Source organism: Stegodyphus dumicola, chromosome 4 (genome assembly GCF_044657685.1).
Source record: "Stegodyphus dumicola isolate Sdum_Otavi_A_Nest chromosome 4, ASM4465768v1".
Classification (NCBI taxonomy): domain Eukaryota; kingdom Metazoa; phylum Arthropoda; class Arachnida; order Araneae; family Eresidae; genus Stegodyphus; species Stegodyphus dumicola.
The window spans coordinates 73,972,626-73,986,720 of NC_140771.1; the positions used below are offsets into that span (position 1 = coordinate 73,972,626).

At 33.2% G+C, this 14,095-nt stretch overlaps 1 protein-coding gene across 1 annotated transcript in view; it reads left to right on the forward strand.

Moving 5' to 3' along the window:
* Positions 1-215: 215 nt before the first annotated feature.
* Positions 216-14,095, forward strand: part of LOC118190400 (paramyosin-like) — a 123,706-nt gene continuing 109,826 nt past the window's right edge. Inside the window, exon 1 of the mRNA XM_085815089.1 lies at positions 216-454. Coding sequence (XP_085671215.1) covers positions 347-454 — 108 coding nt within the window. The 5' untranslated portion in view covers positions 216-346. The remainder of the gene's footprint in view (positions 455-14,095) is intronic.

Sequence of the window (14,095 nt, forward strand, 5' to 3'; positions counted from 1 at the left end):
TGTAGCTGATGGGAGATGACAGTCTGGAATTGAAATACTTTCGACCACAGCCTTCTGCGACGATGACCATTTCGAATCTTCCAAAGCAAGAACCGTTCCTCCATCTTCCCCTCAGCTCCCATAAAAGGCAGCCGCCAAGCAGCTATCTTCTGAAAACAGAAACATGAGAGTGCGACTCAACATCCCAAGGATTTAAGGCCAAACTCAGCTGTGGGGGAGTTTCACTTCACCCTCCTACCTTCTCGCGTGCTTCGCGTCGGATTCATTCTCCCATCCTCTTCTGTACTCTCACCCGGTTGTCAGAGACAGTGAGCATCACACTTCTGCCAAAGCTTCGAACAACTAGATGTCCTCGATCAAGACCTCGAAATACGTGTACAGGTCCACCGCCGGTGGTGCAGGGGACCTCAGCATCGAGTATGGGACCGACTTGGGGGCCCTCACAAGACTGGAGGTAAGAATCACAGAACTTGCTTATCATTTTGGTCAATCCCAACCGAGACTGTGTCTGGTATGTTAGAATGAACATTTTAGGAATTGACGTTGAAGAACAATTCTATAGATCTTATTTAAAACCATCATATTATTTAGTTACTTTGAATGAAAATGCATAGGTATTAGAATTCATAGTAACGCAGTTACAGTTAATAATGTGATTAGGGCACAGCTTTAATTCTTTATATTTTTTCCCAACAATAAAAAAAAAAAAAAAAAAAAAAAAAAAAAAAAAACAAACTGTTCTGTAAAGCCTGAGAAATGAAAAAGAAGTGATAAACTTTTTAGAATATCATTTTTGAAAATAATTTAATTTTTAATGTAAATATGTAAGGTAGATATAAAGACAAACTGTATTTTTACAACTATATAACTACATCTCTAATTTATTAAGCGAGAACAACTTAGTTAATTAAAAACAAAAGACTTTTCTTAATCTCTAAGAATAAATGTTTTATATTTTTAAAAGTTACATTCCTATTTATTAGTATAATTGTAAGCTATAATTTACGGTTATGAAAAAAAAAAGACTTAAAATATAAATAAAATAAAGTTATATAAATAAAATATAAATCTCTTATTTGAAACTTTAAAAATAAAAAACCACTATTAATAGAAATGGCAAAAAACATATTTTAAGTCATTTAAAACTATAAGACTTGTAGGATTTCTAAGGATACTTTATTAGACGAAATTTCACCTGCACATTCGCCTTCTTCAATTATTGATACATGGTTTGAGGCCTAAGGAGTAGCAGAGACGACAGTATGAACGGGCGAGATTCAAGTTACAAGGAACTAAAAATGAAGCTATCTTATTGTGCTGTTAATAGACTATACATTTATACTGGAATGCAGAATTTTTTAAAGCAATAATAGTGTAATAATTACCTGTAGTTTATTCATGACTACTATTTATTTATTGTTGTTATTATTGTTTTATCATTGTTATATTCTTATTATAACAGTGCCCTTCGGATATTAAATCATTCGCACGTTTTCTCTTCTTGAATTTCGGACAGTAAAATTAGGAAAAACAAGGGGAGAATATACGATATTCATATTGGTGGTAATAATAATGAACTTTTCATAATTACATAAGATATGAGTTGGTAAATTGGTAGATAATTAAATGCTATCAAATGCCTATTGCAACAAATCTTACGGTAAGAACTCAAAAATTCTTTCATATGAATTCTCGATTTACAAGAAAATAGCGGGGAATGGAAAAAGAAGCAAAAATTTTTTGTTTCTGGAGAAATTGGAAATTGTGTGTCTGATAATCCCTGAAATATACAGAACTTTGTTTAAAATCTAAGCCAATCGAAAGTTTATACTTTTAGATTCTACATTGTGGTATTGTTTTTCTAATTAACAACAGGACTACATTGTGATATTTTTTCCTATAAACAGACGATTTGTTGAAAAGGCAATGAAAGGGAGAACTATCTGCCTAAGAGAAGGGATATCTTCCTCAGGACTTAGTTAAGAGAAACTGACTTGTTTTGCGTTCACGTGGTGAGAAACAAGAAAAGGGGCATGTAGCTAACAAATTTGTTGGGATTTCAGTCGGGATCGTTTGGTTTGGTTTAGTTGATTACAGCAAAGTACACTAGTGCTATCTGCTTGAGAGGAGGAATGCCATCGGGGAGGACTTTCTAAGGGATACTGGCTCGTATACAGGTTACACTTGGGAGAAAAACAAAAAAACAAAAAAAAAAAAAAATATCCATACAGCCAGCCCGTTCGCCTGGAATAGAACTTAAGTCGGAACTACCAGTGTTGGTTAGGGGAGCCCGCGTTCGAATCCCGGAGAAGATATGTATGTTTGTAAATGTATAATGTTCGTGCGGCATGGGCGCGTTCATAATATGCGGAAAGTCGAAAGTCCTCTCGAGAGGTTTTTTGGGGGGAAGAGGGGTGGAAAACCCCCGGACTCCCGTGGTAGTCTCCATCAAAATTGCGGGCGGAACTGAGCGAAGTCGTACTGTCACCTGTATGGTGTTCAAGGCTCTTGCCAAAGAAAGACGCAATCTTGCCCTTCTTTCCACGATGAATTTCGTGGACTTGTTCTGATGTTCCTGTCAGATAAGTAAGATAAGTCACACTACCAGGGTTGAACGACTTAACCGCTCGGCCGTTGATAGGCGAATCTTGATCGAACAACTAGTGTTCAGAAATTTTAACTAATTGGTCATTGGTGAGCCATAAAGTATAATAACTTTGAACATATCAATTTTATGGAGATCCTAGAAAAGCAAACCATCGGTTTGTTTAAGAAATTACTGCTACCGCATGATTTCTTTAATGTAAGAGGCATAAAAAAGGTGAAGCCTCGTGAATCATCCAAATCTGGAAGTCAGCCAAAACGTATTTTTGGTAACCAATAACGAGCACTTGTGACTAAATTTTGTGTGAAGAAAGATGAGTAATTCAAGCGTATTCAGGTATAAAAAATGAATTATCTTCACTTCAACCACTGATGCGTACTTCTTTTACTGAATCGCAAATGAATGTAAAGTTCATATTTAAATATGCAATGCAAAAATATTTAAATTCAAGTATAAAAAGAGATTAAAATGACAAATATATAAAAAAATACTAATTAGTTATAAAAAAATTTTAATTCAAAATTATAAGCATATTTATTTCTTTTACTGAGTCAGAACTGAATTTTTACATTTATACATACAATTTAAAAATATTAAAATACAAATATTAACAAAAATTCAAAATAAAAAATATGTAAAAATAATAATTAATTAGAGATAAAAAGAATTAAATTCAAAATTATAAGTATATTATTTTCGTTTGCTTTTATCATTTTTATTTCAACGTTAGAGACTACTTATTTGCATAAAAATTTAATTTTAATAATATTTTTATTGCTAAGCAATAGAGACGAAAAAACATAAACATGTCTTTTGTTTCGTCCTTTTTTTTTCCCACAAAAAGTAGCTACAAGCTTTACTTATTTTTTTAACCATTGATACTAAACAATTTGTTCCAAATATATAATTTTTGAAAATAAAATAAACTTTATAAAAACATCGGGAGTTAAAATAATCTGTAAAATCTAAATTTTTAATTAGCCCCAGAAAGGTAAGAATTACAGTTAGTGAAATATTTATTATGCTTTTATAAGTTTACTTAACAGTTCTACATATTTATGTGCAAAATTGGCTGTAATATACATAACTAATATTTTCATGAGATCAGCTGTAAATTCAACGTACGTTCTTTTACACAAATTAAGTAACTCCTTAACAAAATGAAGAAACGTTTTCCAAACATTCCTGTATTTTAGCGAAATCGCTTCAAACTACTATTTAGGTGATACGCATTAAAAAAGGATGTACATCAGTTTATATTCGTTCTTAAGTATCTCAGCTAACTTCAAATGCAAGTAAGGAACATTTTTAATCTTTTAGAACACAATGAATATTTTACTAACTGGAATTAGTATTATAGAAGAATCATATGAAAAGTTAAATTTTATACTTTTGCAACCCTCATAATCTTAACCGTTTGGACAAAATCCAGTTCTTTTGCTTTGCAAAATTATCTAGTTTGAAATATACTTCTAATGCCAATATTAAAAAAAAAAAAAATTAGAGAGTATAATCATGTTCTAAGATTACGCCGTGTAAAACTGAATTTGATATGTTACGAAATTAGACTATACACTGATATTACATATAAATATGTGAAATATTTTATGCCTATTTTTTTTCCGTATATCCTTATTTGAGAAATGTAGGATAAAACAAAGTATTGTACCGAATAACACAGTTTTGACGCAGAATCGTCATCACAGTATATTGACTACAAAAAATCTGAACTAGATACCACACGACTTCCTTGTACGGTCTATTAAATTATGCAAATTTTTTTCTGCGCTTCATTTAAATTTATTTCCTTGAATTATTTTAACCTAATTAACCGATTCCTCAAGGTAAGTTGAAAAGGACACCAAGAACAGCAAATTTTGAAATTAGATATCCCGTTCAATTTTCGTCGTGCAATGGTAAATTTTCTTGTATTTTTATTTTTTTCATAATGACAAAACGTTCCCAGATATAAGCATAGGAATCGAGAGAGACCGCATTAAAAGTTAAATTTCGCTATCTATCGAAAATACATTTTTTTAAAATTTTCACATTGCCAGAACATGAATTCGTCTTTTAAAACATTCTGTAGTTGGAAATATATGTATATAACCACCTGGAAAGTCTAAATGCCCATGCGTGTTCTACACATGTTACAAACTCCCCATGTTATTCAACATATGTGTTCGTGTTCTACACATGCGTGTAGAACATATTAAAATTCGGTGCTTTTACAATATTTCAATAGCGCGTGCCCCAGTTTTATTTAAAATTTGACATTAATATGGTGCTCTAAATTTCGATTGCCAATTTTTATAGTAATGTGCGCCAGGTAGATATTTATTGCTACTCACTAACTGACACGTGCTTCTAACAACTTAAAATCTGTGCATATATTAGACAAGTAATAAACAGAGTGTATCCCAAAGCACTGTTTTCTCATAAACACAAGGGCCACACAAATGCAACTTATTTATTATCATAAATCTGTTTAAGTAGTGTAAGACAGTATACGGAAGCATCACACACATCGGGGACACATATAAAGTTATAGTTAAAGGATTATACCGGTTGACTCCAGGTTATAAAGCATTGGTGCCCTTAGGCACTGTCCATCATCAGTACCAGTACGTCATTTTGAAAGAATTACGTGATAGCTGATACTAAACGACTTTGCTGAGAATTAAATTCTAGCATCTTGTACTTTATTGGGAATATAAATGAATAACTTTGATGAAAAAAATTTTAAAATTTGGTACTTAAATTTCAGATAAATAGAACAAGAAAGATACAAGCCTCATTCTCATTACCCGATAAGGTGGTTAGAGAAAACTGGCTGTCCCATCTTTGGATTCGAGTTTAAATCCCGTATAGCTCTACTGACTTTTAGATTCGGTTCGAATCTCGGTTACATATGTGACTGTAATCAGAAACGTACAATGACAATTTTCGCCTCCTACCCCCGAGAAGAAATCAACTGGGGCGCCTCTTGATATGCTGGCATTAGAAAAATGTTTACTTCTTTTCTATATTAAATAGAGAAAATTAAGAAACTAAGAGGAATTAATGCAATACATTAAAATGTAGCATTTTGATTATACATATTCGAATGTAGTGCCGTATAATAGCTGCAGAGCTGAAGGTACTTAGCAGTTGCTTTACCCCTGTTTACAAGATTAGCAGTTGGTTATCCCTGTAACTCGCCACTGAATCCGTTATTATGCTTAAAGTCTTTTAATACAGAGGCACTTAAAACTCGTGAATTCGAAAGTCTTGTCAGTAAATTGGGGGGGGGTAAGTTAACAGACGCGTAAAACTTAAGGATTCTTCCCTCACCTTTCCAGGTATTTTAAAATGGGTTGGATGTTTTTCAGTTAGGCTCAAGCTTTATTAACGACATGCGAAACTCCATCCTCTGACCTCACATATGATTACTTTTTAAGCCTTTCTGATGATTGTGTGCCCCAATTCAATGATAAGAAACAGCGATGACGAATGTTACCTTAAAAATTTTGACGCTAGTCTTATGGCAAAAGCTCTATGCAGTTCGAAAGAATTTGAAGGAAGTCCCCTTTTTTCCAAGGAATAAAATGTAGTAGTTCGACTGTGGCAAACGCCGATATGATGCCAAAAAACACTTTTCTGAGTCTGCGTATGTGGATATTTGCTTTCAATGTAATTTTATTTAACAAATTTCGTAATCTTAACCGTACACTGTATGACAAATACGATACGTCACGTTGCTATGTCATTGGCTTCAATTTTATGACGTCATGCTTACTCCATCTACTCTACCCTCCATAGTTGACATAACGGTTAAATTTTCTACATACAGTCGTGTGCTTGTTTCAACGTCTGAATATGACCTTTATAATAATAATATGTTTAATATTTAGAAATGCTACTTTTATTTCATATTTTATAAAACATAAACATTTTTCATTAACAAACTCTACGATTTGAAATCGAGCAGTAAAAACACTTTTCGAAATAAAGCAAATTTTTATTTCCAGCGTGCGAGACTGTTGGCACTCGGGAAAATGAGTGCGAAATTTAGCGCTTTCAGAGTTTTTTAATTAATATCTCGTTTGATTAAAGTCGTGCGAAGATGAGAATGGTCAAAATGGCTTCCCACTAATTGTTGGAATCTGGAATAATATATTTAGTGTTTGGCAGTGCTATTTTTATTTCATATTTTGTAAAACTTGTAACTTTTTCATTAACAAACTCTAGGCTTTGAAAGCAAGCAGTGACAAAACGTTTCGAAATAAAGCAGACTTTTTATCTTCAGCGCGCGAGATTGTTGCCACGCGGAAAAATGATTGCGAAAATTAGTGTTTCCCGAGTTTTTAATTAATATCTTGACTAACTAAAATCGTACGAAGATGAAAATGGTCGAAACGACTTCTCACGAATTGTTGAGAATTAGGGTGTACCTCTGTCGAAACTTAACTCCCCGTTGTTCCGGAAGAGATACTGCCACTAACAAACAAACAGACAGACGCGCCCAGATTTTAATAGTATAAAAATAAACAACTGCACAAAATGAAACACAATGTAATCAAACAGTTAATTATAAATGATGATCAACATTTTATCTTAGATTATTTTAAAGTAGTTTCTCCCTCTCTAAATTTGTGCTTTTTTGAATGTAGTGAAAATAATGAGGGGAAATATCACTACCGTATGATTCATATCCATCCGGCTGTCACGGAATATCCATCGATGATAACCTAAGATTTTAAAAGGCTTCGATTTTTTTGCATTCTTGAGTGAAGTTTTTAAGTTAAGACTAATCTCCGGCTTAGAAAATTTACTTCTATAATAAATAACACATTAGCCGCTTGTATTGCCAGCCACCTAAAGAATTGTAATAAAAGGCAAAAAAATATACTATAATGATTTTAATGAGACCATTTAATGTTATTTCTCAAAAATATTTAATATTTCTAATTAGACACTCGTAATTTAAATGCATTGTTATTAAAAGCAATCCGATTGAAAAGTAGAAAAAATATTCTTAAAGACTGCATTGCTTGTTTTTAAATCGTTTAGATTGTCACTGAGTAACAAACAGATTAAATCTGAAAATTAAATATCTTACGCTTTATTAAATGGCAACAAGTTGGCTAAAAAAAAAACGTATTGGCTAAAATAAAATAACTTTATCTCCCACGCTGGCGTCCAGCTTCATCCTCAAAGCGATGTTAGTCATAGAAAATGTTACGTTTCGTTATTGTACGTTGTTCTACACAAGATCAGACTATGTAGCCCAGCAGCATGAATCTAATGACGGTTCACCTTTATTTGTAAAAGTATAAATAAAATTTCGCGCAGTTTTATAACAAAATAGTGTGAAGAAAAGACAGAATGTTGATAATATTTAATAAACCACATATATAATTAATATTTTAACATAATTTATAGACCACATATATATTTTTTTAAGAATTTAATTTTAAAGTCAGGTGAATAGGAAATAGGTCTGACAATAAATATAAAAACTGCAATGGAAGTATTCTAATAAGTTCAGATAAGAAAGTAACTGGCCAGAAATGGCATGTATGCACAAGAGATGAAGCAAAAACTGAAGATGAAGAGATGAAGTGAGAAGTTTGAGAAAAATTAACAACCATTCCAATGATTATAAAGAAAACTTTGTCTATACTTTAGAGTCTTACATTTTGGCGAATGGCAACGTCTCGCGCACTGGTGATAATATAGTTTTATTTCGAACAGTGTTGCCACTGCTTGTTTTAAATCGCTGAGTCTGTTAATCAAAAATCCATAAAATACGTAAGAAATAGGAAGTAAATCAGAAACAAATTCAAAGTTCGAGCATTAAGGTTCGCGTGGAGGACTTTGAGTGTCCAAAATTTGGTGGCTCTAGTTGCCGTCTTTTTTCCGAGGTGATTTGGTTTATTTGATTATGTAAAATCTCTCGAGAGCTCTGTCTGCCTAAGGAGAGGGATGCCTTCGTGGAGGACTTTCAAAGAGAACTGGCTCGTATACACGTTACGCTGAGCAAAAGCCACGGAAACGCCCATGCAGCCAGCTCATTCTCCGGGATTCGAACCTCTGACCGAAATAGCAGTGTTTAGCGACTTTAACGCTCCCCCGTCGGTGGACCATTTTTTCTGTAATGTGAAGAACATAAATACAAACAGATTCTTCATTATTTAGTTGTAGAGATAATTGTGTAAAACGAGAAATTGTGTGAATTTATAGAATCACATAAAACAGATAATCATGTGGATAGAACAAAAAGGGAAGAAATACATAAATTAAGTTTGGTTTAATTTGTTTTGTTTATGGCAAAGCATCCAAGGAATACGTGCCTAAGGGAATGGATGTTTCGTGGAGGACTTTTATAAGGCAAGCTGGCCCGCATAACGTTACACATGAGTAAAAACCACGAAAATGTCCATGCAGCTAGCTCGTTCGCCGGTATTCGAATTCCCGATCGAACTACCAATGGTCAGCTATTTAGCGCTCGGTCTTTGGGTGGGGCTGAGAGAAATTAGTAGTGAGCATAACGAACAGATTGGATCAGCTGCAGAGCATACAAAGTTTATCTGTCTGAAAGAACGGACTAAAGAAAAGACTGACCCATACTCGAGTTTCGCAAAATGTATGGAGGAGGGGAATATGTACGTAATTTAGAAGAATTCTGCCAATTAAAATAATCATAAGACTCAGGATGCAGTTTCAAGATAGGAGGAAGTTTTCATTTTATACTTTGTTACTGGTGCATAGCCACTTATCTCTTCTCCGAAATCTCTACACCTCGTACTATAGTTCTACTCAGCCATATACTTATCTTTTACCTCTAGCGACGATTCACTATAGGAATGCCACGAACACTACTGAAGGTCTTGGCAAACATCTGGTCCACCAGCGGCCGAGAGGTAAAGTCGTTTAACACTGGGTACTTCGACCCGAGGCTCGAATCTTCCGAACGAGTTGGTTGCATGGGAGTTTTCTTGGTTTTCTTTATGTGTATACAAGCTAGTTTCCCTTAAGTCCTCCACGAAGGCATTCCTTCCCTTAGTCAGATAGCCATCGAGGCTTTGCCGTAATCACATAAATCAACCAAACTTAGCAAACATCCATAGATCTTTCTTCCAGGCGTAACAGTTTGAGTGATTCAACTTGTCATAAATGACAAATGCATTGTATTTAATACTTCTACCACCTTTTTAAACATATTTTTAATCTTTATCAAAGTTTTTCTCGTCTGCAATAGTATCTTCTATGAATCGCAGCTAGGAGAGTCTTCCATGCTAATAAAACTGGTTTTTATCTTTTTAATCTGCCATACTGAATTGTCAGCCTATTAATCAGGGGACGATGAACCGTGTATTGTCTTTTTTCTGAAGACCCTGATATTTTATATGAGTATTTATTTATATAAGGTGTCCAAACATAAGCGCCGGGTTTAACATTCCCCCCAAAATACTTTATTTTTGGAAAATACGTTTACATGATTATACCAGGCAAATGTTTCGTTTCAAAAATCCTGGATTTGACTTCACCTAGCAAGATTGGCATTTTATCACTCCAAATTCCCTTTCCGAATTTCGTTTCAGCTTGAAGCGCTACATAAAGGAACAGCAAGTTTTGATTGTGAAAACGCATTTTAAGAATGGCGAATGTTTTAATGGAATTATCGACTTGAGAAAATAACCACATAATATCCGCACGTAGAATTTTGCATCGAAGTTATTGTTTGAAAATGGAGACTGTAATAACATTCAAATCCTATAACTATAACATGAGAATGTATGATAACATAGTAGGATCCACCACATGAATCCCACAGGAGCTACAGAAAATAGTTACAGCTGTAACTAATTAACAAAATCGAAAGAAAGGTTCAAACAGCGAAGAACATTTGAAAAATATAATTCTTCCCAATAACGAAAAGGTTAATGAGAGGCATGTCAATATCATATTTATGTATAAAATCTTTGGCTGCTTGTAATAAATTATTCTTATATATTCTTCTTATTTTATTCTTACTTTTTAATAAATTAATCTTATATTTCGAAACTAAATTTGAGCTACGAAACTGCCTTTATTACTATTACAATTATATGACAACGATATTTATGGATTTGTATTGCTACGTTTAATTACAACTGTCCAAATTCATGCTGTTAAAAAATCAAAAGTGCTTTTAAAACCCAGAATGGTAACTGAAATTAATACATTTTGAACATATTAAGAAATCCAGCCATTCTTTTCTAAAGGAATTGCTCATTCTTACTGAATTTTGAGCATTGAATTTTGGGCATTCTTACTTAAAATAAAACATTTGAATTTCCTGAGTGATGTCACGTTGTGTTTGTTATCTTAGCCAGCCGGAATTTCTTGACTAAGTTCGACTTGGGAATGCTTATGTCATTCCTCCGACAATGACGTAATTCGGTACTTTGAATCCAAAGTTTGCTTCATGATACTTTCGGAAACGCTTCCTCAATGCAATTTCGTTTACCGCGCATTTCGTATTCGAAAGTACCTCCTTTTAAAAGCTTAATCATCTTCAACACTAACTACATCAAATTGAGACTAATTTTATAAAATTTCAGAATAAATGGATGAAAATTATTAATGAGGGGGAGATCAAATATTAAATCGAACTATGGCAGATATCGAAAACGAACTCTTGGTATGAGTACAAAGAAGTTCGGAGTCGGTGCAAACCTTTGAAGATAACTTTAGTATCATAACACAATTGTAGAGAGAAAATAAAGAGTTAGAATGATCATTCTGCATAGAGAAGCACTGTTTTCTTTATCGTACTGTAAGCTATCTGTAACCATTCAACTGATTCTTACCTCTGAGTGTATCGTTACGTGCGTACGAGTTCGTAATGGATTGTATGCATGCAGAATCAACGAGAGTTTAATGAAATTTATTTATTATTATTTTTTAAGGAACACTTTTTATTTCTGAAACTTTTCACGTAAAAGTACTCGTACAGTTCTTCTCAGTATGATAGAACACACTCAGTAGTCACCGCTTCAAACTCCTCAGAACGTTAAACGCAAGACAATGAACAGAAGTTCACTTAATTATCCTCTATATTCAGGTCTCTGAAATAAAACTGAAAAAATTATGCTTTCTCCGATCCTTATAGTTTTCCCCCAGCCCCCCGGGAAGATTTCTCGGAATTGCTAGAAAGCATATACAGTTACAATTACATAGGGATCAGACCAAAATATTGCCAAGCTTGGCGACTTTTGGCGATTTTCAAAACCATTATCAATATGTCGTCCAGTTGGCGAGATATCCAGTTACCTCAGCGTGAAATTAGAGAACAGAAACCGGTTAGCATTTATACTCAAACAAGCTAAGGATAAAAAAATTTCATTCTCTAAAAGGCGAATAAATTGCATAAACCAAACTCATAAGATGCAACACTTCTTCTTTCCTGAAAATCGAAATGTTTTTAAAAATTTCCATCTTAGTATCAGCTTGAATAGATCTCGGTCAGAGAATTTAAAAGGAATCAAAGAACCCACTTAACGTTCTTCGGTTTAATAGTCACACATACCATACACAAAGACTGCCATAGGCTGTCTTTAAATATGCTTATAAAATATGCCTAAAAACTGTCTTTTTTTCACTCACCCTGAATTATGTGAAACCAATTACTGTTTTGTTCACATCATGCTGTAACTAACTAGTTCCTCTTTAAAATGTCCGGCTGCTCACAGTACATTCCAAGGTTCTGCTTACTGAAGATTGCTCGTAGAATATTCGTTCCGTTCGAAAGTGTGTACATTCTGCCAATAGATTTTTCTCTTTCGGAAAAAGCTTGAAGCCCTAAGTGGATGTAGAACTCTCCGAAAGGGTCAGAAACTACTACTCGCTGACCAATCTGTTACGCAATTTAAGCTCTGTTAGCTCGCTTTTGAAAGGTGTTTGAAAATTCAGCCCCTCGCGGGTTCATCTACTTAAAGGCAGCTTTCTGCAGAAAGTCTTCTAAAAATAATTCTTCTCTCACCTTAACAGCCTTAAGATCATTATCCATACCTAAACAAGCATCCCCCAAATAATAAGTGCTGACTGAGAAAAGGAGAGTAAGAAGAATTCGTTGAAATAACTCTAAAAGTATTAGAACTTTAAAAAAAATATTGCGTTTTGTAAACTTCATAATACGAACGGTAAACTTCATATAGTACCGCTGAAATTAATAAGCTAAAAATTATGATACCTACTATAAGTTCATCCAAACCCCCAAAATGTAAGATATAGAACATATAATCCTCAATTTAAACCATGGTTTTCAAAATGGTAGTTCCGAACGATAAGGAAAATTTGATGTGATATTATTGCATCAGAAATGAACGGTGCCACGGAGACTTTTGCACTTATTTTATAAAGAAAAACACCTAATTATTCAAGGCATAGTATTTTAGATATACAATTTTTAATGATCGCTCATGCACAGAACGTGCAACAAATATTAAAAAATAGTCTGATTATTTTTTGAATATTATATAGTATAAAATGTTGCTAAACATGTTATACCGTATAAAATTATTATAACCCTAGTATTAATTTAGAAGTCAAACAAAACAACCTGGTAAACAAAATGAAAAAGTACAGGAAATAAAATTACCAAGTCAAAGAATTTCAAAGAATACAAATTGCCATGCAAAGGAATTGAAAACAAAATTCTAATTACTCACTACTTGAATAACTAGAAGGGGAAAACTTTGTGTTACACTTACAGGACAAACAAAAAACAACAACAACAACGAAAAAAATTGTGAAGTCAGAGAATTTTAATTAGGCGGATTACATTTAAAATGTTATCTAGTCGCAAATCATTTTTAAAACGTAATACATATTGAATTCATTGGGCTTATGAAAGGAATAAAAAATAACTTATTTATTTTCATCTTTTGAAGCAATTCATTTATAAGTGAATGAATCGAAAAAGGATAACTTAGTGATGAGTGGCAGCATAAGTTATCATAAAACGGGAAAAATATATAATGATTTTAACGCTTCCATTTACTCTAATTTCATAAAAATATTTAATATTTATAATTAATTTTTAATTAAATCAATCAAATTAAAAAGAAGAAACAATATTTTTAAGAACTGCATTTATCATTTTTAAATCACTTGGTACGTTAATTAATAACAGACAGATTTAATTTAAATGTTAAGTATCTTACGCTTTATCGAATAGCAACACGCTGGTATGTGGCGACAGTATTTTATTTCGAACAGTGTTGTCATTGCTAACTTTCAGTCGCTGAGTTTGTTAATCAAAAATTCATTATGCTTATACAAAACAGGAAATAAATCAAAAACATACTCGAAATTCAGGCTTCGAGATGCCCGTGTTCTTGCGAAAAACTATATGTGTTCAAAACTGGGCGGAATCAGGTGCTGATGTTTTTCTAATATTTGATAATGAAATAGATGGAAAAATATTGCTACTCTCTGGAAACTTTATCTGAAAGGATTCCG